Below are 24,505 nucleotides of genomic sequence, written 5' to 3' on the forward strand. Positions count from 1 at the left end.
CTGCTCTCAGTCCGTGATTTTTAGTGATTTATTTATTTACCCCTTGAATATAAGAGGGTAGTCCTGTAGCCTTGGTGTCACCGACAACGGCTCACACAGGCTGGTATTTACCAAGTATATTTATAGAATGAGTAGTTAACATGGTTTTAACTCCCTGTTTTTTTATTTTCCCCCCGATTCAGCCTATTTATTATTAGTAAACATATATACATAGCGTTTATTTAGCAAATAAACAACAGAAAAAGCTCACTTTAAATAATCAGGTATTCCATATATTCAAGTGAATATGTTTTATTAAATGCATACTAATATCTTTCTATAGTATGTGAGTATACATAATAAATTAAAATGTATATATTTATTAAATATAGATATAATACCAGAACATGATTATTTCAGATGAGAAATCAAAATAAACCCATTTTTAGGTATCTTTTTGGTCACTCCAAATTGATATTGCTCATAAAAAAATACACTAATTTTCCCTGGGGAAAAAAAAATTAATTCCGTAGCAATGCAGTTAAGGGACGTGTTTTATTTCATAGCTTTCTGCAAGCAAAATTGCTTTGATACAAAATGAGTTCGATGATACAGGTGCTACTGTCCACTCAAGCAAAAGAAAACCTCACATGTAAATGGATCACTTCATAATTATATTCTTATAGCATAATAGGTCTAATATCCAGGGTGCGCCTCGTCAGAAGCAATGGCACAGGGAGGCTGCGGAGACTTGAGTATGAGAGTCCTGGCAAGGGCTTGAAGTAACTTCCTGTGAGTTCTCTGTCACGTACTGTTTAAAGAAAAGAATTGTGTGTGGATGTATCTGTCTTTCTGTCTTGCATCTTTGAGTTTACATTTGAATCATCTCAAAATAGATTCCCTACGGGTGTCTTTCGGCTTTTCAGAGTTTCCATCCAAAGTAGATGGTGTCATGAGGTATCCTGAAGGTTAGTGGTACATGTAGTGCTGTGGCTGGCAGAGGATGGAGACTTACCTGCAGTACGGTAACTGATTTGAGTGTGTGCTCTCCACGGAACAGAGCAGAAATGTTAGTTCAGGTTAAACGCTTTCTTCCCCCTCACAATGAGACTGAAACCCCGGACTATCTGACAAGGAAATTATACAGATAAAATAAAAAGACAAATACACAGATAAGGCCATCTGCAGAATTTTAAACTCGCCTCCTGCAATATTTCACAAGAATTTCTACATCGTATTTTACATGGTTCAAACTTAAATAATAAATGCTCGAGGAAGAATCTTGGCGGGACCAATTGCACTATCTCTTTGAGGACTTGTCCAATCTGCTGGCAGGCGATTTCCTCTGCGGTGTGGGGATTTTGGAAGGCTTGGCTGTGGATGGCCGAGAACCTGCTCGGGGCGTAGGCCTGTGTGTTTGGGGGACAGTCTCCACGTCTGAGCACACGGACTGGATTTCTGAAATGTCAAAGTCTGATGCATCGCTGCCTCGGCGGCTGCTGGCCCTGCTGCCAGCTTTGCTTCCAGCCCGACTTCCCGGCCGGCTGGGAGTCCTCTTGGAATCTGAGGAGAGAAGGAAGGGATGGGACACCCTTATTTTTGGGTCCATCTGTGACTGATTTTTGAAACCTGATGCCACTTTTAATCACAGCTGTTTCCCCAGCACCTGGTAGGAACTTGGAAAATACTTGCCAACTTGTGGCCTTCCCCTGTTATGCAAAGATAGGAAGGCTTACTCTAAGTAGATATAATACAGGACAGACTAGATGGACATACAAAAGGTAAGTCTGGGCTCATCCCACTTAAAACGGGGTTCCATTTATTACAAACAGACACAGGGAATAGATCCATCATTTAAGATTATGCTTTTGAAAGTTTAGCCTGTACACCCAAGGATGTGTATAGCATAATCAAGGAGCAAACTTTCAGGTATAAATCTTGCCTGTGAACAGGTGACTCCGAGAATGAAGGAATTTGAAATATAAGACCTGAAACTGTAAAGAAGCTTCATGCTTGCTGAGCTCAGAACTCAGGGATTCGTAAGTCAACTATTCTCTGCAGAAATGTGTAAGGCTCAGTAGGGCTGAGTTTTTCCGACCATCCAAAACATGTACCCAGGCGATCTTCAAGCAGATAGAAGAGCCAACACCTTCCTGCTTGCAGGGGTGGAGTACTATAGCATTTTTTCTTCTGGTCTACAGTATTTCTTTCATGTTTCTTCAGTACTTTCCAAAAGGAATTTTTTAGTCCCTTGCTACTGTGACTCAGCTACCTTTGCTGAAGGACAGGGGCTACCAGTCATCTTAAAAGAATACAACAGTGTCAATTTGTAATTTCTTCCCCAATCAGGGGGAAAAAAATAAGAGACTTGAATCTTCAGATGATCGTGCTGCGAAAGTCATTTAAAAAAAAAAAAAAAGACATGTACCACACTCACCAGCAAATTGTGTTCGGACTCTGGCAGCTGCTGTTGTTATCAAGCCACTGTCCTCCCCAGAGTGGAAGCTTTTCCCTGATAAATACCCCGGAAGGCGAAGCTTGCTTCCTTGTATTGGCGTTCCCTGTATTAACCAGTGACAAGACATTTCAAGGTACTGCTCCTGGGCTACGATCTTCCACCAATGCCACTGTTTTACTAATGTGTACACACCCCCTTACTAGACCTCTTCAGAATCCACTGGGGAGAAACTTTTCAATTAAACAGGGCAAGAGGCTCTCACCTGCTTTTCTTCCCTAATTTCTTATTCTAAGAATTCAAAGGAAACTTTCTAAAGAACATGAATTGATGGCTGAAAGGGAAACACAGAATGGAAAATCCCCACTTGAGTACGAAAGTGATGGCCAGGAACAAAAGACAAACTAAGCCGTGAGTACGTTAGTATCTTTTAGACGGTCAGTGACTATTACAGAGTTAAGAGAGTTTTGCCAAAAAGATGGAGACTGCACGGTGTGGAGCGGGGCAATGAAAAATTGTGCTGGGGTATTCTGCTGCCTCCCAATGCTTTTAAGGAACGAGGCAGAAATAAACAGAGATAATGACAAGTAACTAAAAAATGCCTGGACAGCCATGATTTAAATAAACTTAACTGTACAAAGCAAAAAAAGAGCAATGTTTTATGACTTGGCACCACGCTACTTCACTTCTTGGCTCTGTCCCCTTCAACAGACAAGTCTTTACATACAAGATACATAGGCAACGTTTGGGGAAAATTGTTTTTAAATCCTTACAAGGAGTTTGTAAAAAATGTGTAAAGCAAACGTAACTGTGAGATTTTATGATAAAGCTAGAATCCCTGCATTTTTTTTTCCAGATCACTACAACATTTTAAAAACTCTCCCCAAATTAAAAAAATAAATAGATCTTTTTAAGGAAGATAAGGGATGCAATATTCCTAAATGAACACAAAGCCAGGGCTCTATTTGGAGGACATGAATCTACACAAATTATGTACGTATTTTTTAACAACTGATTTTCCCTTTATTAGATAAGCTTAAAATGTTTAATAAAGCATGTGGAAGACCTCTTGATACATCAGAATTACATTTATTAATATTAATATTCCTTATCTATATATTAGTATGTATACTGTACATATACTTAGGTATAGTATTTGTATGTGATTTGTATACACAGACTGATCGAGTTTTCAAAATACTTTCACACCCATAACCACAATAATCCTCACATTCGCTTATTCATATCCTTTCTACAAATGTGAAAAATTAGGGCCAGAGGAGGACAGCGACTTGCCCAAGATCAGATAATGCTGATCTAGTTAAATTCCTAACTCAGAATCTCAACAATCCATGATGGAGTGAGAACACATGAATTCTGAAGCACATCACTCAAAGTAGCATGGCCCTCTCAGGATGCCTGGATGGTTTTGATTTTATTGTAATGGCTCTTCCATAGAAACATACTACCGTGTTTCCCTGAAAGTAAGACACTGTCTTATATTTATTTTTTCTCAAAAAGACACACTAGGGCTTATTTTCAGGGGATGTCTTCCTCTCTGAGCGAAAATGCATGGTATGGCTATGCAGATACGCCGCATAGCCACGCCCACCTCTAGGTCTTATTATCAGGGAAGGGCTTATATTTAACAAATGCATAGAAATCCTACTAGGGCTTATTTTTTGAGTAGGTCTTATTTTCGGGAAAACACGGTATTATTATGTTTGGTTGATTGGTTTTCATTTTATGTGGTTTTTCAAAATGAAACATAGTTTTCTATTAGTCAAAATAACATACTTTGTCTTTAATTTGGAGGAGTTTCTACTATTTAAAAAATTGAACTAACATAGCCTAGTAGCCCTAAACATTTAAAACAAATGATAAAATGTCACTTGGGTTTCTTTAAACCTTTCTCAGTTTTTGTTATGCTAAATCTATAAGAAATGACAGATGTCTCTAGAGGTAACACCGCTTGGTGGGAAGGGGTGGGAATGAGGGGTCTGGGGGAATGAGAAAGAGATAAGGAAATGCTAAAGAGTCTGTATTTCACCCCAATTCTCCCACTTATCAGCAACATATCTGTGGAGTCGTGAAGGTAAGGAACTTTTCTTTGCCTACGGCTTATTGTTGATATAAGGATTAAGTAACAGATAAGAATATGTTGTGAAAAGCACGAAGGGTTGTTTAAAGTTATTATATTTTATACAAGGCTCCTGCCATTAAGTGACATTCTTGATCACTAAGATGAAATACCTCCTTAATTTCAAGAAAGGGTTATTTATGGACTTTTTTCACCCTAATTATTATAATTCAAATCAAATATGTGGTATTTGTTGACTATACTCGTCATTTCACAGAGAAGTTTCCTAAAAAGATACACGGTTGACTTTCAACTGAATATAAATGATGTATGAATTAATCTTGGGTAAATTTTATCTCACCCAAATATCTTATCCCCATATAGCATGCAGCATTAGAAAGCTAGAGCATGCATAGGTGATATTAGTTATTAAAATCTACAAAAGATACATTACTTTTTGAAAATGACAGATGACTTTGGTCTCTCTAAGCTCACCTTACTGCCTGCACTGGTAACAGAGAGCTTCTGTCGTACCCACCCAGCGGGTTCAGGCAGAAACAAATGTGATTGTAAATCAGAGGGGCTCTGCCCACAGTGAACACCTGATACAATTCTTTTGGTTTGGGATTCTCTTGGAAATGATGCTGCCTATCTTACTCCCATCCAAAGGGATTTCCTGTCCAAATTATGTCCAGTCGCAAAAGCATACCATCGCTTTAAAATAAATTTTACTTAGGTATGCATACAATCTCCTATATTTTACTCTCCCAAGAGATACAAGTGAAGTAAGTATGAATGAGAACCAATAATCAAAGGTGGTACAGAGCCCACAGGTGCGACTACGTCAAGGTGACACTGTTCAAAAAGCCATCAACTATCTTTTCTGTTAACCTCTTCTTCTTCCTGTCTTCCCACGAACCGCTGGGCTGATTCTTATTTTATAGAAGTCTATAAAAAGACATGTGTAACATTATCAGAAGAACCTCTATTAAGGGAGTGGTGAAGCAATGTTAGTGGGTGGTAGTTTCAATTAAAGACTGTTAAGACTAGACTCTGGGGCCTTACGATACCTCTGCGGATGGCACGGGGAAGTCTGAGCACTCTGCTGGTTTACAAGGAGTTGACATTTTGCTGTTTGTCAACCATGGTTTACCATAATTGCGTGTTAAAGGATGGAGAATCTGTACGGAACAATGGCAAATCAAATGTGAAGGACGGCAGATAAAAAAAACAAAGCCATAGAAAGAGATATTCATAGCAAAGACTCACATTTCATGGTAAGAATAATAATAATTACATAGAAAAATCTGATGGCAAATCATATACACTAAAAAAAAAAAAAAATGCAGCTTTGAAAAGAAAAACCCATTGGAAAGATAACAAAGCCACTAAACAACAGATCATATGAATATGGGCCACTAGGTAAAAGCGCCCTTAAAAATAAAATCCTTCATTTCCCATATTGTGAGAAGGGACATCAAAGGGTCCTACAAATTCTAGGGACCTAAATAACACATTCAAAATCCTTGGGACCAGGACTGTACAGGAAGGGAAACAGATTTTAATTTACCCTTAGGTCCTACCTTGGGAGTGCTGGTGGCAGGAACCTGCGGGGAGGCGGCCTGGCCAGCCTGACTGGACGCAGAGGCTGATCTGTTGGGCGAAGCTCCTCGTGACGAAGGCCGGGATCTGCGGCCCCGGGGTCGGAACGCGGCCATGCCCTGACTGGCCCCGTCTGCCAGAATGAACTTCTCCCGCAGTTCCATGTTGGTTCTGCCTTTGGCTGGATTATGCACAGACACCCCACGATGCACATGGAGAAAAGAAGGAGAAGAGGAGGATCTCAGTCATTCTCGGGCGGAACACACCGCTCGTCACCAGAGATCACGCTGAGGATTTCAAGAACATCTTTTTGCCATGCCAACTCCAACTCAGCACAACAAAAAGTTCAATGCATTCCTTTACAATGCATTCCTTTCGAGTACAAGTGAGTTGGGCAAGGGAGGAAAAAAAAAAGTGTGCTTATTCTAACACTAGACACCAGCAAGAAAAACCGCTATTAAGGAGAGTGTCAGCATGAAAATGGAAAGCTCATGCTAAAGTACTGTTAATCCACCAGCTACTGCTGCCCGCGCGGTTTCAACCGCCCTTCACCACACTGAGAAGACAGGCCAGTAAGGCAGGGACTGTGTTTTGCAGGTGCTATTGAGGTAAGGAGAATAGCAGTGTTTTAATACTGGGATTAAAAACACGATAGAATCACACAGAATGAGAGATGGCTTGTTAGTCGTGATGACAACATATAAACTTCCAGATTTTTCACTTAAGTGAGGCGGCTAGTGGTTTTATTTTTATGCCTTGTAAAAACTGTTTTACCAACATGCAGTAACAAACACCAGACCCGAGGATCCGTGAGCTGATTGGTGATGCAGCACTCACACAAACACGTATGCACACGAGAACCCGGTGGGCAACGTGGCAGCGTGGGTTTGGTCGCGTGTAGCGTGTGCGTATTACAATGCCTGCCTTTGAGACACACCCGAGGTGTGCCAAATTTTCAGAATTTAAATTTGGAAGCACCAGCTCGGTTGGATATGAGTTAAGCCATATGCAGTGGATGAAGCATGTTAAAAACAAATGGTTAAAGCAAGAATGGAAAAGTAGGAAAAGAGGAAAGGAAAGAGGGGAGAGGCACAGAGAGGGGTTGCCAACCTATAGTAGGCTGAGTAGTAGTAATTGAAGAGTTTGATTCCGAACGTAACATTTTACTCCCATGATGATGAACTAGAAAAAATGACACAGGATACCAATCACATTAAAGAATACTGTTAGCAGGAGAAGAAACAAAGTACAGTAGTCGAAAATGCAAAGGGTGCTCAGATCCGGCCTTTAGCACACATTTTAGAAGAAAAGTAGCATCAGGAAAAGAAGCATTCTGAAGATTTGACTCACTAAGCAAAAACGTATCTGGAGGACTGTGCTGCAGTCATGCTACCTTTTCTAAGCAACCCAGCAGAACACTATGTGTTCTAATTTCTTCAGTTCAGAAAAAGAACTGCATTTCGCCCTAGGCTGTATTATTTTCAACATATAAAATAAAATGGATCTTAGTTTCCTTCTCTGGCAGGAGTATCTTTGGCCAACAGAGAGCAGGGCTACTGCATAAGGTTTTATAATAACCCACGGCGGCCTTGGCAAAGAGGCCTGTTGACTCTGATACATCTGACACCATCCCCCCAGATCAAAAGGCCCTACCATGGCCTTCCACCTGGTAGGGTTCACATGAGTTCACAGGTTAAAGAAAATCATAATATTTTTATTGTTTGTTTATTCCAAGTTAGAAAAACAGATCTACTGAGTAAATGGTATCTAATTAGAAATTGCAATCAAATGACCATTGATTAATGTTAATCAATTCACAATTCAAAAACAGACTGTACAATCTGAAGATAGGAAAATTAAAAGCTAACTTAGGACCCTTGGGCTGGTAGAGACGGAGAGAGCTACACAGAGAGTGTTAAACAGGGAGTGTTAAACGTTTATATATGTGTAATTTTTTTTTTTTTTTGAGACAGAGTACTCACTATATCACCCTCAGTAGAGTACCATGGCGTCACAGCTCACAGCAACCTCAAATTCTTGGGTATAAGCAATCCTCTAGCTCCAGCCTCCCAAGTAGCTGGGACTACAGGTGCCCACCACAACACCTAGCTATTTTTTTTTGCAGTTGTCATTGTTGTTTTAGCTGGCCCCGGCCAGTTTTGAACTGGCCAGCCTCGATGTATGCGGCTAGCACCGTAACCACTGTGCACAGGTGCCGAGCCAAACCTTTATATTAGTGATGTTCTAATCTGCAACTTTGGAGTAAAAGTCAGCTTAGTCGAATATTATTTAAAAACTTTTTAAGGACTGCTTTCCTCCCCTTCTCTTCTTCTCATAAAAGCTTTGACTGTAAAACTTTTAATGTCCAGTATTTGGGGGCTTCGTCACCTCAACTTTCTTTGCTTTTATGTTGCTATTTAATGACAGACAAGATCTTTTCCGTGGCTGGTATAGCTGGTTGTCTGAAAGCTGCAGAGGGTCTCCCAAAGAAGATCTATTCCATTATTTCCTGCCCACCTGCCTATTTATCTAGAAGAAGTTTAAAAAAAAACCGAGGAGAAGAATGTGGTTTACATGAGTGCCACAAGTTCTCTGGGAACTCATGGCTGACAGACCAACGTGAGACATTCACTATTGCAATAAAGGACCAAATTTATGCCCAACATGTTTTTGATGCTGAAAAAGAACACAAAATTGAAATACTGCAATGATGTTATCGTGACACGAGCATCTCCTTACCCCTGCAAGGATCATTTTTCACTAAGAATTCATCAAGTGCCATCCATCCGCCTCCAACACGAACCATCACGGTACTTCGTAGGATCCGAACCAGCCGCAGTTGCTGGGAGTCTCCAAACTGTGCGGTGAAGAGAGAAATAACCTCTAATCGTCAATAACAATTCTAAACGAAAGGATGATGGGCAATCTGCAATAGTTCAAGCAACCGACTCTAATTTCTTGCTTAGTTTGTAGCAATTAGTACAATTTCAGGAAAGGGGGTTTGTAATGATCTGCGCGTTAGGCGGCTGCATGCTGATTTAAGCCCCAAAGAAACAGTTTGAGAAAAAGATTACAAAGGTTACCAAGTGTCACATTGCAGCTTCAGTCTAAAATTATTTTTCTTTCTTGTGATAGAAACAATATTAGTAAAGGTAGTCATTTTATGATGTTTCTAGAAGTTAAACACAGCCATGAAAATCAACACTGGCCCCCTTGTCTGGGGCTTATACAAAATAAGAGGGCTCTAAGGAAAATTTAATACACTTTGACTCCTCTTCATTAAACTACTTTTTACATTACATTAAAACTGTTTCCACTGAAGTATACGGGAGAAATCTTCATAAGCTCATTTTGTTTTCTCTAAGAGCAGTTTTGACTTCCAGGGACTAGAGCAGTGAGTGAGTATGACTAACAAAAATTTCACAGTCAAGTAAAATTTTTGCATCCCTAACGATCTGATAAATCAGTTTGTTGAAGGCTACATTTATACGCCATTTCAGATTACTGTGATACCAGCATGGCCACTGACACATTATTAATGATGTAGCTTCTAAAACAGCTTCTCTCAAAGCGGTTTGTACCACAACTGTTGACACTAACTCACAAGCAATCGTCCTTTTCTTGCCCCTTTCAATGGGATCATCAGTCACCTGGATGTGCTAAAAATTCTCCAATCCTGAATACATTTCTAGCCTAGTTCCTGATCATAGCTTTATTTGTTCTGAAAGCCTGTGAGAAATGATTTCATACTTTTAAATCACTTCTAAGAGGCTCATGTCCAACTTATAAAAACTACCAGACTAAATTTCATGGTTGCCAACCCAGAAGGGAACAAAGCAAAATGAAGAGTCAGTTAAACACAAATTCACTGTAAAGCAGGTAAAACACAACTGTGACTTGACTGGGTTGTTAAAGTCATTATGGATAAACAGAAAACTTTAAGTAGAAACCATCTGTTACTTTGCAGTGAGTTTTGACATTGAATTTCAGGAAGAGAACCCTATTAACAAAGCCAACCACGGTCCACTCAGGATCCTAAAACTCAGAAGGGCCTAGAAAGCAAGTCAAATGCACCAGTAGGAACTCGTGCGTTTGCCATCAAACCTTGCTAAATTGCTTTTTCTGAATCTGATTTTAAACACTGAGACTTAAGCTTTCCTCTAATCGAGACTGTTCCTGAAATTTAAATGAAGATTTTAAAATAAAAAAGATATATTTGCTTTTGTTAGAAAAAATTTGGTGCTGCTAATAAGCCGAGGGAAAGAAGGGGGTTTAAAGAGAATTACCTTTAAGGAACCAGATAATTGAGCCAAATAATTCTGGGCCCAAGATCATGCTCAAAAGAAAAGTGTTAAGGAAATAACCAGAAGTACTTTATAGAGATGACAATTCTAATAAACATGAATAATTTTCAATTTTATTTTAAGAAGGCATTCTCCAGACAGCTATCATCATCTTCAAATTTCCCTAAGTTTCCCAATAGCCAAATTATGAGATAATAAAAAATGGGTTGATACTCTCTTTGTGTTTAAAAGGTGAATAAAACCTTTTGAGGTAAATATTTCTCTCATCCTCTCCACAAATAACTGATTAAAGTTTTTTTAAAAAATGTTTTCAAGTAGCCAAACATTTCCATTTTAAATAAATTATGTGCTCGCAATAAATGGGGCTAATAGGTAATTGGCAACTTAAGATGCAATGTGGCTTAAAAACGATGTGGCAGAGTAATATCTACTAGATATGGTCATGGACTACAGACAGCGTAATTCTTTCCAAAAGCTTACTGTAGAAAGAATCTTCTCCCTGAACATGTTTCTCATCTTTAGTTTCAAAATTCTGATGGTGAGGCAGTGCCACAGGACAGTTTCTACTGCCTCAAATGTCAATATAAACATATGGTCCAGGTGGCATGAAATAGGACTTTAAGATTTTGTATAAGTTACACGTGATAACTTTCTACGAAAGGGGTGGCATCACACTGCAGGCTTAACACTTCTACTCAGAGGATGCAAAGCCCTAAATCAGTGATTTGTAATAACGGGAAGATGGCTGACTTGGAGACAACAGCTGCTGCACATCATCGGCTACCTGTACACCACATTTCCTAAGCAGTCAGACACCAAGAAAGCTACATGGAGATGTGTGGAGAATTGAATTTGTATTCCACTGAGTATTAGCATAAAACACATGCTAATGGTGTTATTAAAATAGGGAAATGAAAATCGCATTGGAAGCACGGTAGCCAAGCTACAATTCATTATCTGGTTTGCTTAAAAGTAACCTCCTCATTTGAGACACAAGGCAAAAAGGAATCCTGGTTCAAGGACCCTTATAGCGCTCACAGAGAGACACCACGCCAACCAACAATGGAGTAGCTAGGGAGACAGCATGGGAAAGATTGGCCATGGCAAGCTTCAATGACTATGAATCAAGTTAAAAAGAATCATCAGGAACTTGAGCATACATTCCACTGGTTTATACCTGATTTCCCAGGAAGAACTGATAAAAAAAAAAAAATGAAAAATGGAAGAAAGACACAATTAGTTCAACAGGAAACTTTCTCTGTGACTGCAGAACACACACACATACTCACACTCTGGCCTCGGATGTAGTAGCTAGTTTAGAGATGTGCAAGCACCCAGCTGTCCCAATGTCAAACCAAATAATCTGAAAATTTTCTCTTTTTTAAATTTTTTTTTGGGGGGGGGCAAAAATCTTAGTATTTCAAATTGAAGTTAAAAACTCGAACAGACAGATGGATATTTTCAATATGGAAGCACATGAGTATAAAAATGAACACTGTTTTATTTGTTAAGTAACATACTGTATCAGGGGAACTCTGCACATTTCCTGTCTAGCTACTACAGACACGAGATGTTCCAAAAAAGAGAAACAAAAAATAGAGGGAGAGTGATGAAGTCACACTGTTCTTCTGTTTTCAAGAGGGTGAACCAAGTTGACTGAGATTTTGAATACAAGCAAAAATTACTGCACAAGTAGAAAAAACATTGCCTCTTTTTCATATTTATAAAAATGAGTCAATATTTTTAACTTTGTGGTTCTGGTTTAAAGTAGCTCTGCCATTTGAAATCTGAAAACTCACCTCTTAATCATAATAAAATATAAAGAAAAGGAAACAACCTAAATTTTTGGAATTTGAGTATTTTCTGGTGAATAATTCTCTCCTTCAAAGCAGAAAATGTTCTAAAGGTCAGAGATACGTTCTATTGTTCAAAATGCAGGCTACCTTTGTATAATTCAAAATGATAAAAGTTGGGAGTTTCATAAACCGTTTAATTTTGGAGGTAAAATAAACGATTAGAATTCCTAGAAGATAATGCTGATCAACTTGCATAGAGATTTCAATGTATATCCTTTCAAGAAAGTACCAAGTTATTGTGAAAACTTACCCTGTATTTGTTATCACCAATCTGTTCAACTTGAAACCGTTTTGCACATTTACACTTAGCTACCTGCCTTGTCACCTGCCAAAAACAACAATGAAATGGTCACTTTCATGTTAACCTTACATAGTGGAATCCTTAAAACTTTGACACAACTAGTACTAAAATGGAAATAAATAAAACGGTTGCACGAAGTGTGCGTGACATCCGGGAAGAACACACGATTATTGCGGCAGGAAGCTAATGAGTACCTCATCTTCGATTTTGTCGGCGTCGGTGACAGGTTTATAAGCATCTTTGTTTGGATGAAGGGCTGCTACAAATTCATAGTAGTCAATGTATCCGTCACCATCTCTGTCAAAGATGTCAGCGACTGCACTCATCTCCAGGCGGCTGGTCGGAAACTCTAAAATGTTCAAAACAAGAGTAAGGAGTGTAGCTTGTTCATTCTGCCTCAAGACATTCTTGATTGCACATTTGAATCTCAGGATGAAGGGTTCAATTATTAGGGTGATCAAATATGTTAAAATCTTTTTTTAAAAACCTGAATGACAGCTATGTACGTGGGCCAAAGTTATCTTTAATTACTACTTGGGTGAATCGTATGAAGATGTTGTTTTTGTGGGTCAGCAATTTTATAGAGTTCGAGTACTACTGACTGAATAATTATTTTGATGTTTATTTGAAGAATGATGCCTAGTAACATCTACCAGAGAAATAACTTACAAATGACTAAACCTTCAAACAAGAGAGTGACAAATAGTTTTGTTTTTTTTTTGGAGACAGAATCTTTCTCACTCTTTTTTCCTGGGTAGAGTGTCTTCGTATCACAGCTCACAGCAACCTCAAACTCCTGGGCTCAAGCGATCCTCCTGCCTCAGCCTCCCAAGTAGCTGTGACTACAGATGCCCACCACAACACCCAGCTACTTTTCCTGTTTTTAATAGAAACAGGGTTTTGGTCTTCCTCAGGCTGATCTCAAACTCCTGAGCTCAAGCAATCCATCCACCCTGGCCTCTCTGAGTGCTGGGATTATAGGCGTGAGCCACCATGCCTGAGTATTTTAAGAATTTTAACAGAGTTCTAATTTCCAATTATTAATGGCCGTGTTAGCTCAGAATGTGAATTACAATGAAAAAGAAAGGAAAAAGCATCCCTGTTATATGCCAAGCAACACAAAAACCTAAGACTCACATACAGAATGTCCACAAAGTTCGTGTGTGAAATTTAAAATATTTTATGGACATTATTTTAAATTGCACATGAACTTATGGACACCCTGTATTATTGACTTTGCTATACTCATGAAGACAGGATTCATTAGTAGTATATGCTTGATTCCAGAGCCATTAATTTTTACCAGAGACACTTTGTTTTAAGGTTAGTGACTTACTACCCAAGACAATGTTGTATCAGTAAAACACATAAAACTGTGGCCCCACAATTTTAATCTGTGCTTACTTTCTTTAAAAATCTCCTTAGTTACAGTCACCTGTCTTGGGACTTACTTGAGGAAAGAATTCCATCAATAAATTCCTGTCGTGTTATTTTCCCATCCTGATCTTTGTCAATCCTCCTGAAGAAGTCCATCACTCGGGATTTCTTGTGATTCATCCATCGCATGTATTTTTTGCGCCAGATATCAAAATCGAAGTTGGCAAATTCTCTCAGCTAAAGAAGACAGACGGCACTTTGGTTAATGCTGTGCTCAAACTATGTCTTATACTGTACGAATAAATTCTTTCTATAACTTTTTTTAGGCAACACACATATTTTTCGCATTTCCAAAAAATGTATGATCTTACAAAGGAGACTCCAGAAACGATTCTTTCTTTAAAGTTTATTTCATTATCATCACTGATTTTACAAATAGAACCGCTAAACATTTAAACTGAAAATTTCTGATTAAGGCCGGTCTGCCCCAAAGTATGGCCACTAGTCATAGTCCTTGAAAATAGCAGGCCCACTCAATAGCCCAACTCACCCAGCCTCTTATTCTCTGTATTATTAGCCACTCTCTTAACTCCCTGGACTTCTAAAAATTTCCCAGTTTCAGAATCTAAAATTCCGAATCTTATATATAGGATACTCACGATTAAAGGATCTGAATTATAAATAATTGTATTTTCCAGGAAGTACCTCCAGAAAATATATCAAGTTAGATCCTATCTTAAGGAATCAGCTTCTGATTATTAAATTATAAGAATTTTTTACTTTATTGATTCCCTAAATCCAAACCCCAAATATCAGTTTTCCACAAAATCATACACACTTGCAGTATTCATTTTATAAGTAAAACATAAGACTCAAAGAGTAAGCATTTGCTTATCAATTATCAGAAAAGTTCTTCTCTTAAAATCAAGATTTTGGCAATGAGTTACGGTGAATGAGTGCAAATGACCAAGTGGTGAGGACTGTAAGGGTTTTCTAACCTCCTCCAGCCTGTCCAGGGCGTCGTTGAGCTTTCTCCTTCTTTCCAGGGCCAGGAGCCAGACCTGCTGCCATTTGCTCACCAGTAAGTTCACCCTGGGATTCTTGGTTTCGATTTGCGTCTGGGATCCAGAGGGATATAAGCTGGAAGCTGGGAAGCGTTTTCCTGTTAAAATGTAACTTTAGTTAGGGTGGCAGTTTCCAGGGTTCTGACATGAGGTAAGGCTTGGCCTTTTTGTTTCCTAGCTAAGACCGAATCAGCATAATTATGGAGTTATTACAAGCAAAAATATCCTAATTTGGAAGATGCATAATGTCAAGATCCAAATCTGTTTTACCCATGAAGGATTATTTACATACTGTTTGTGTAATTTAGAAAAAATATATCTTGACAGGGACATTTAAATAGTGGAAAGCTCTCTCAATAAATTTATGCTTAAAATGTCTTCCAGCTCAAAATTCACAGTGTTTCAATGACAATGGAGCATGCTGTGATCCTTCTCTTTGTTAAGGTAAGATGAAAGAAATCCCCAGGGCATGGAGAGAGATCTTAGAATCCATTACAACAAACCCAGCTGCCCTCTTAGACAATGAGGCTACAAGGGAGGGCAGGTGAGGGCAGGAGACACTGGGCAGTCATGAAGAGTCAGAGCAAGAGGCTTTACAAATTCCAACTACATGTGAGAGTACAGGCTGAAACAATTAACTCCACAAACTTGTCCTAGAAAACTAGTGTTACTTACCTATTGCTGAATATCACTATGGCCATGTCTAAAATATATCCTTTGGGAAGCTCTGCATTGACCCCAGTGCCTAGTCCACCCTTTGAAGCAATTGTAGAACTCTTTTTCTGGACTGGGCTTCAGACCTGTCATCATATGAGGTCTTATGATTAAGTTCACAAACTCATCCAGAAAAAGTGCTTTCAGAGATGGACTAGGCTCTGGTATCGGCGCACAGCTTCCAAGGGGAGGACTTTGAAGGTGACCACAGAGACAGTTAGCAAAGAGGTATGGAGCATCTTTCTAGCATGAGTTTGCAAACTTAATTTTTGGACCCTGTTGTGTGCAGGGTCCCAGCTGGGCTCAAGTCCATTTTCCACTGAGACAGTATGTCTCCTGCGTATAGTATCATCCCCAAGTTTTCTGCCTTATGGAAGTATCTTCTCCCATTTCCTATGTTTCACAAGTTTTAAGGATTAGACAAAATAATACATTTTCCCCATCTAACTACATGGTTAAATGTAGGCCAGCAAAATTACTGGCCTAACGTCACACAGAATGTTAAAGAGTCCAGGCTGGGACTTACATCGATAATTAATATTTATTGAGCATTTAACAATATGCCTGTGAGTACGTTAAGTACTTCATATGCATTTGCTCATTTAATTCTCACTGCAGCCCAAGGAAAGTATAATTATCCCCTTTCACAGATGAGGAAATTGAAGTTCCGAGAGAGCTTAAGTAACTTGTCCAAAATGATGCTTCCCAGTTGGTAAGTGGTGGAGAGAGCTGAGGAATCTCCAGGGCTCTTCACCAGTTTGTTACCTTGTCTCCTTGTGAAATACAGTAATTACAGCAGCTCTGACACTTCTCTTTTTTTAATTACAACCCCCCCCAAACTACAAAATACACAAAATATATTTCCTTTCTGAAATATACAAAACATATGACATCAACAGTGTTTCTTTTAAATCTTTGTCTAGCTAACTCTTACTGTCTTGACGTTATTTCATTGGGTTAAGTTACCCCAGGAAATAAACAGAGCTAAAATCACATGAACACGGGCAACATCCATCGGATTGGATTGCTGATCACTAATGAACAATTAGGTCATGAACTTTATCCAGGTCATGGTCCTTTCTGTTCTGTTCAGCCTTAATATTATTTATACAATAGAAGAAAAATGAGACAATTCAAAGGGCGTGATTTCTGTTTTTGTTTCACATTTTTTCCAACTTCTTCTAGCTAATCTGAAAGGTACACTTCAAGCAAACAAAGCTAAATACAGAAACCCAGATTTATCTTTTCCTTTATTTTTAAACAAGTTGTTATAATACTCGAGCCCACGTATTCTTTCAAGATCTTTTATGATAGAGGACTCATGTAGAATCACCAACTGCTCTACACATTTTGAGAATCAAATGATAACTCATAATAAAAGAAAACTATCTGCCTTGTTTAACCATCTACATTTTAAAGCAACTGGCCACTGCTTACTTCCCGCTCGTCCCTTGTCCAGCACGGGAATGTGGGACTGTAACGAGGAAGGGTCAGCTGTTCTCCTCTTATAGGTCTTGGTAACTTTATCAACATCAGGCTGTTTTCTGGTCATTTCCTCCATGAAGGTCTGAAATGAAGGGGAAAAAAAAGGGAGTCAATTAAATAAAAGCACACCAGAGAAAAACCATCTTTAAAAATGAACTGAAAGGACCATGCTATTATTTCCAAAGAAGAATAATCACCAGGTTTTATCTTTAGGGGAAAAAAGTCTAAGCCATCTTCATACATAGTACACCATTTACTAATTTTTAAAGAATGCAAACTTTTTTAAAATTTCAGATGTGGGGGTACAGATGATTATTGCAGCTCAATCCACAACTGCCAAGACATGGAAGCAACCCAAGTGCCATCAACCCATGCATGGATCAACAACCGGTAGGCTATGTATACCATGGAGTACTATTCAGCCATGAAAAAGATGACAATTTACATATTTCGTATCTACCTGGATGGAGGTGAAGCACATTCTTTTTAGGAAAGTATCACAAGAATGGAAAAGCAAGTAGCCAATGTATTCAACACTAATATGAAACCAACAGAAAAACAAGTATACTCTGGAACTTGAAAAATACAGGTATATTCAAGGAGTGGGGGAGGGGCGGTAGAGAAAGTGGAAAGGGGAGGTGGGTGGGGGATCGGTAAGCTCAGACCTAATATGCACAATGTAAGGCTATACAGAATGCAAAATGTTAAAGCTGGCAAACAGAGTACATTAAAATAAAAAATAAAAATAATTTGTTTTAGTTTGATGACTACACCTGGGCTCAGTCCTGTGAATGAAACAACCTGTGTACCAAGGAAGTTCAAGGAACCATTTACCTGGGGTGTTTTACCTAGGACTTTTTTGTGGCAGGTTTCACCTAAATATTTGAAATATTTATGATGGCTTTGATATCCAGTGACACAATTCACATTAAATATGGCTGTATCAAAATAGTCACAATTAAGATATCCCAAGGATGGTGGGCGTTACTCATGTTAAAGTGCGTACAGTTATTTGGAGAAGATCTGACTACCTTGCCACTGCTCACCTTATCAGTATCACTGTCTAGGTACCCCATGCCTGGAATTTGTAGTCAAGGCTAAGGAAAGGCAGAGACTGTGAAAAGTGGTGGGGGAAAGGAGAGGCAGACAAAAATGAAAAGTGAAGGAATACATTTCTGGAATACATGTCACACTGGAGAACTCAGACCACTTCGATACCTGTAGCCACAAGGGGATGTGACCTGAGACCCTTAGGGCCATCATGCATGGTGGTATGTTAGTTAGACTTCTATTAAAACACCAAAACAGTAATGTTGACTGCTTAGCCAGCTGAGCTCACACTGTCTCTCTCTGTAAATGCACATTAAACCAACCAACAAGCCATTGTATAAATCAGAGTGAATGTGACTCCCAGCGTTTAACTTTAAACAAGTGGGATACACAGGGGGAGCAGTTTTCCTCATTAAGATGATGTGTTCCCGTTTACATATGATGGATCTGTGGTACCTGTGGTCATCCTGGGAGACAGACGAAAGTGCAAACACAGAGCAATAAAACAAGGCCCCAGATGACGCCACGTGGCTGGATGACATCACCAAAAAGGAGAGCTGAGTGAAAGAGTGGAAATGGACAGAGAGCTGGGGATAACGTGCAAGCCCTGAGGAGAGTTGACATTTCCAAGGTAACAGGTCGGGCGGGTGCAGTGTGAGACAGGGCCACGTGAGTATAATTTCACAGAGGACAAGAAGGAAGTCTCGGAGGATGACTGTGAAGGTAGGTTTTAAGGCAGCTGTGGAATCTGAAATCCAGTTGTGAGGAGCAGAGAAGTATATTCCAAGAAGTAAGAATAACAAGCGTACAACAATGTTTTGAGAAGTACAGCACTATGGCTAACGGGAGTCAGCATTATACTTATTTTACCTGGTGTTCTGCAATGAGGGCTTTCACTTCTTCAATCTCCTGAGGAATGACTTCTTTGTCCTTATCGGTGAGTGTGGTTTCAGCCCACTGCAACCAAGCCAGCAAAGCTTCCAACAATTCCTGCTTAGCAATAAGCCCCGCCAGCGCACTTGCTAATCTCTGCTGATGTTGTTTGGCCCAGGCCAGCACCTGTTAGAGAAACAAATGTCTCTGAATTTCTTCCAATGTAGTAAATAATTGCATTGATATAAAATGAATAGCATTTTGGATGTAAATTAGGATCATTCTCTGCTAGACCCATAATACTTCTAGTCTTTCCAGACCCCATTGGCAGCACTAAGCTCCAGGAGCCCTCTATGATAATCATCACGTCCAGAATTTAAAGACGTGTGTCCATCGCCCAGGCTTCTTTTGCTTTCTAATTTAAAATTGAACACGTGTGCCCTGATGGATCAAGTATGCTTCCTCTATGCAGCACAGTAGAAATAAAAAGGGCAATATTTTAGCCAGAGAATTAAGACTTCACGCATCCCAATTCATTCCTCAAGTATGCACTGCTCTGAAGCATCATTCAACTGCTGGATCCTTCAATAGACACAACGTGGAAATGGGACAAAATGTCATACAGTGAACCAAATATCGACCTGCCTTCTACCTTTCCGGAGACAGAGCTCCAAAATCCCTTTAACTTTCTAAAGAAAAGTGAATTTCAGAGATAAGCAATGCACAGAAGAAGAATATTCTCAAGACCATTTTCTATGTAGAGGTCTCCTTTTCCTGGGGTTGTTAAGTGCATCTTAATTGCTGACATTTCCCACACCCTCCGACTCTCAGTGCTTTTGCTGCTCTGAAGATTATCTGAGACACACTGACCTCCTCGAACCTGGCCCGGATGATGGTTATCCAGTGCTTAATGGTGGTGATGGAATCGGGGTGGCAGATGGCCAGAACAGCGTCCCCCATACTGGTGGCTTTATTCAGTTCAGCTCTTTTTTCTTCCAGTTTCTTCATGAATTCCTACAGCAGAAACAAAGACTTCAGGTAGCTGCTGGCTGAAAACAAAATGCTGTATGTCTGTTTGACTGTCAGAGTAAAATAAATCAACAATCACTTCAACTGGTTTATTCACAGTGGAAATCACCCAGTAATTGGGGAGAAAAAGAGGACAAAATAGAAAAGATAGTACTTTCTATTACAGAGTTCAAAATACGAGTACAGTTGTTCCTTGGTATCCCAGGAGACTGGTTCTGGTGCACCAGTAAATACTAAAATCCTCAGATGCTCATGTCACTTACATAAAATGACAGTATTTGCATATAACCTATGCACATCCTCCTGTTATATTTGAAATCATCTCTGGATTACAAATCATACCTAACACAATTTAAAATGCTTTGTAAATAGTCGTTACGCTGTATTGTTTAGGGAATAATGAGAAGAAAAAAGTTTGCACAATGTTCAGTACAGATCCAGCCATCCACTTAAAAAAAAAATTTCCACCCGAGGTTGGTTTAATCCATGGATGAGGCAGAAAGCCAACTGAACAAGGATATCTCATGCTTTAAAAATGCATTATACAAAAAGAAAACCTCTCCTACGTTTGGATGTATTATGATTATATTATTAATGGAGAGTAGGATTGGGAGAGACAGTATTGCCAGAGATAGAACAATATTGATTGCAATTATTTAAAACAGCATTAACTGTGCCAGGAAAGAGAAACTTGTACGCTGAAGTGCCAGAAAGAGAGAAGGCAGGGCAAAGAACTAGAAATGTTTAGGTGTGTGGGAGAGAGGGCAAAATATTTAGGCAGGGAAACGTCTCAGGGAGGCTGGAGGGAGCAGGATAAGCCACCCTGTGAGAGAACCATCCCTTTAAAAAGTCATTAAGTGCCACTCTCCTCTGTGCCCGTTATTCTGGCACTTCTAGCCAGTCTCTGTGGGAGAATGGGACGAACAAAGCCCTGAACAAAGATTAAGGGTAATTTTACAGAAAACGTTTTGACAAATGTCTCATACACATAATTATACTTTTTACCATGAGAACCATCCATCAATAACATGGATCACAAAACTCTACAAATATGGTTAAAAAAGGAGGACCTCTGCCCTAAGGAATGAGACATGCTTTCTCACCTGGACATCCCCCTCTCAGAGGGCTGACTTGATGGCACTGACAGTGAGTACCAGAGGCTGCAGCCACCGACAAGACCCTTACTATGGACAGCAGGTGTTCACAGTAAGATGTGTTTTACCGTAACACGTGGTGACCTGGTGTTTTTAACCTCTGTGAAGCAGCTTTGTTACATAGCTCCTACTCTAGCATTTTGCCATAATTATTTACATACATGTCTATTAGACTCTCAGGTCCAAAAGACTGTCATTCATTTTTGTATTTCCAGTAACTGGTTCAAAAGAGTTTTGTGATTGGTTGAACAGATGCCTTTTAGTCCTTTTGCTTATGAACCTTTACTCTCATCAAGTCCACGTTCAGTCAACCATTTAGTTTTTTTTTTTTTTTAATTGAATGGTAACTATGTACATTAATGCACTTCTAGGGTACAGTGTGGGGTTTTCACAAGCAATCCGAAATACTTCCGTCAAACTGGTCAACACAGCCTTCATGTCATTTTCTCAGTTATTGTTTTAAAACATTCACACTCTACTCTTAGAAAGATTCACTTGTACCCCTGTAAGATAAACCTCAGAACTGATCCCTCCAATCCCACAACCATTTAGTTTTTTAATATCACCTCCTTTTTCAGTATCACAACCAACTTTTAAAAACATTTTAATTTCCCCCAATACAGACCTACTTAAATGAAAAAAATTTAAAAAAAAAAGAAACTTTTATTGGGAAGAGAAAAATGTACATTAATCCGAGAGCTGTGTTTCCCCAGACAATAATGGATATGAATCCTATCCTTCCAATAAGCTTGCAGGGGTCATGCCTGGGATTTGGTGGCCTGGACCATGAACTCCCTGCCCCCTTCTGTACTCTTCCAATCAAGTCTGAATGTTACTTACTGTACTGGTTTGCACTTTTGAGAAAGATGGACATTTTTAGAAGTTGGATTATACTGAGAAGTCTCTAGTCCTGCTGCTGAGAAATTAAATATTCAGTTTTTCTTTAATTGGCAAATGGTGAATGTCTGAACAGAAGCAGAGGAAACTAAAAAGATGAATAATGTTACTGCAAAGTATTATTACTGAGAAGCACTTTATAAAACTGCAGGTAATTTAACGCTATTTCAAACTATTTAAAAATAATCTGTTGGCCAGGCACAGTAGCTCACGCCTATAATCTTAACACTCTGGGAGGCCCAGGCAGGTGGATTGCTTGAGCTCAGGAGTTCAAGATCAGCCTGAGCAAGAGCGAGACCTCATCTCTACTAAAGATAGAAAAACTGAGGCAACATGATCGCTGGAGACTGCTGTGAGCTATGATGCCATCGCACTCTACTCAGGGTGCCAGAGTGAGATACTCTCTCAAAAAAATAAAATAAAGTAAAATAAAAAATAATAAAAATAATTTGATGTAAAAACCGCTACCCTTTCTCTGAATACTGGCCTCCTGAAGGTTCCCTGGTCTTGCCGTGAGGGCGGGATACCACAAATAGGCTCTTTTCTGTAAGGTGCTAGAGACGCACTATGGGCTTCAAGGACTGTTGGGCAGACACCTCCTGCTACTCTGAGAACCTGCTAAACCCAGGTGTATAGTGGAACTGAATGCCAGCTGGGCTGATAGCCCACAGTAACACTGCACAAACTAGATTTTCAAACTATTAAGCTGAATTTAAAATTGACAATAAATTTGATGTCATTGTCCTATGCTTACATTCTAGCTTCAAATTTAAATGGTGCATATAGCATTTCACTCCTGAGGATACTACTCTATAAGCTTAAGTCACTTTTTTAATGACAAGGCAGTATTTCACTGCTATAGGTTAGGTAATCCATCTTTGAGAGAGGGTATTAATTAAACTAAAAAGTTTCTATAGATGATGTCATCCATGCTGCACTGGAATTAATGATGTATTTCCAACTTGACCTTGACAGGCAGGCTTATTTAGTGGTGTTAAAAAGATCCATTAAAGTTAATAGAAATGCTGATGTCAACACTACAATGAATGTTACCACTTCAAATTCCTGACTTTTGAGTCAAAGGTTAAAAAACATCTGTTGTGAAGAGCTATCTGGTTCATTCTCTCAAGGGTCTTCCCAAGTTCCATGCACTGCCACAGGAAAGATCTTGAATTGAAAATTCAATAGTCAGAGGTTTACTTGGTTAGTTGCTCAACATTATATTTATGGAATTCATTTTTTAAAATTTATATCACAGGTTACTTGTAAAAAGAATTTTAAAAGCCCTTGATTAAAAACAGAAGCAGCTGAGGCTTGAAAATACAATTTAAATATGCATACTTATTAAATTGCTTGTCTTATTTACAAAGGTCAAAGTTATTAATGTACAATTCCACTGTATAATTTTATAAATGCCAAATGTTCATTAAGGAAGTTCCATTTTGGAAATCACATTAAAGTGTAAAAAAATTGACCAGTTTTGGTCAGACGCCAAATTCATCCCTGGGAAAATCTATGTGCTTCCCAGAGATAGGACAAAGAGTGACTAATTTAAGAATAACACCTTCTCTGCATGGGGACACACACATATGAGCAGGGTGAAGAGATATAAATTTAGAAATGTACCAGAATGCTTCATTACTTCTCAGGATGAGAAATATTTACGCAGTTGATATCTGTCATCACGAGTCTATTTTACCCTCCTTGTTTGCCGTTTTATTTATGTATGACTCACCTTATGCTGATCAATCAGAGTGCGGAGAGCATCCTCATCGTCTGGGAGAACGCCATGGAAACGCAGGGTCTGCTCCGCCTCCGCCAGCCACTCCAGAAGGGCATGGACCACCGAGTGAAATTCTTCTGCCTACCGGTTCACACACACACACACACACACACACACCCCAAATATGCCTGTTAGCAAAATGTATAGAACTGTACAGATGCATCCCCTCAAAACAAGTCTTAAATTTAAACTGATTATAATACATGATTATAATACATTATTACTCTCACTAAAAAAATAAATATATATGTATTTTACACACGTAAGAAAGCATCTTACATATCAAATGCCTATCTGAAGACAAATTCACCGTCATAACAACTTGATTTTAGAAGAATGGCAGCCCGTCTTACTTTCAAGCTGAACAATTACTCAAGCAGCACTTTCATGTGAAAATTAGACACTCTCCCTCTGTGAGTAATTTAAATTCTTGAGGGAAGGCAGGGGAAGAACCAAGGCAATTATGCTCTCAGAATTTCCTCCTTCATCACTGTCCTGGTTG

The 24,505-nt window shown here is 39.1% G+C and overlaps 1 protein-coding gene across 8 annotated transcripts in view; it reads right to left on the reverse strand.

Annotated features, from left to right (window-relative positions):
* Positions 1–266: 266 nt before the first annotated feature.
* Positions 267–24,505, reverse strand: part of DST (dystonin) — a 480,961-nt gene continuing 456,722 nt past the window's right edge. For 4 of the 8 annotated variants that reach the window (XM_012805072.2, XM_012805073.1, XM_012805074.1 and 1 more), the window contains 14 exons: positions 23,956–24,084; positions 20,011–20,154; positions 19,138–19,326; positions 17,170–17,299; positions 14,953–15,116; positions 14,029–14,191; positions 12,772–12,926; positions 12,527–12,601; positions 11,598–11,615; positions 8,856–8,973; positions 6,098–6,297; positions 5,585–5,695; positions 2,417–2,540; positions 267–1,542 (listed from right to left, as the gene is read on the reverse strand). In XM_012805072.2, coding sequence (XP_012660526.1) covers positions 1,280–1,542; positions 2,417–2,540; positions 5,585–5,695; positions 6,098–6,297; positions 8,856–8,973; positions 11,598–11,615; positions 12,527–12,601; positions 12,772–12,926; positions 14,029–14,191; positions 14,953–15,116; positions 17,170–17,299; positions 19,138–19,326; positions 20,011–20,154; positions 23,956–24,084 — 1,983 coding nt within the window. In that variant the 3' untranslated portion in view covers positions 267–1,279. The remainder of the gene's footprint in view (positions 1,543–2,416; positions 2,541–5,584; positions 5,696–6,097; positions 6,298–8,855; positions 8,974–11,597; positions 11,616–12,526; positions 12,602–12,771; positions 12,927–14,028; positions 14,192–14,952; positions 15,117–17,169; positions 17,300–19,137; positions 19,327–20,010; positions 20,155–23,955; positions 24,085–24,505) is intronic. The other 4 variants (XM_023513155.1, XM_023513156.1, XM_023513154.1 and 1 more) reach the window with 2 other exon arrangements.

This window comes from Otolemur garnettii, unplaced genomic scaffold (genome assembly GCF_000181295.1).
Source record: "Otolemur garnettii isolate 467f Iridium unplaced genomic scaffold, OtoGar3 scaffold00035, whole genome shotgun sequence".
In the NCBI taxonomy this organism is placed as follows: Eukaryota; Metazoa; Chordata; class Mammalia; order Primates; family Galagidae; genus Otolemur; species Otolemur garnettii.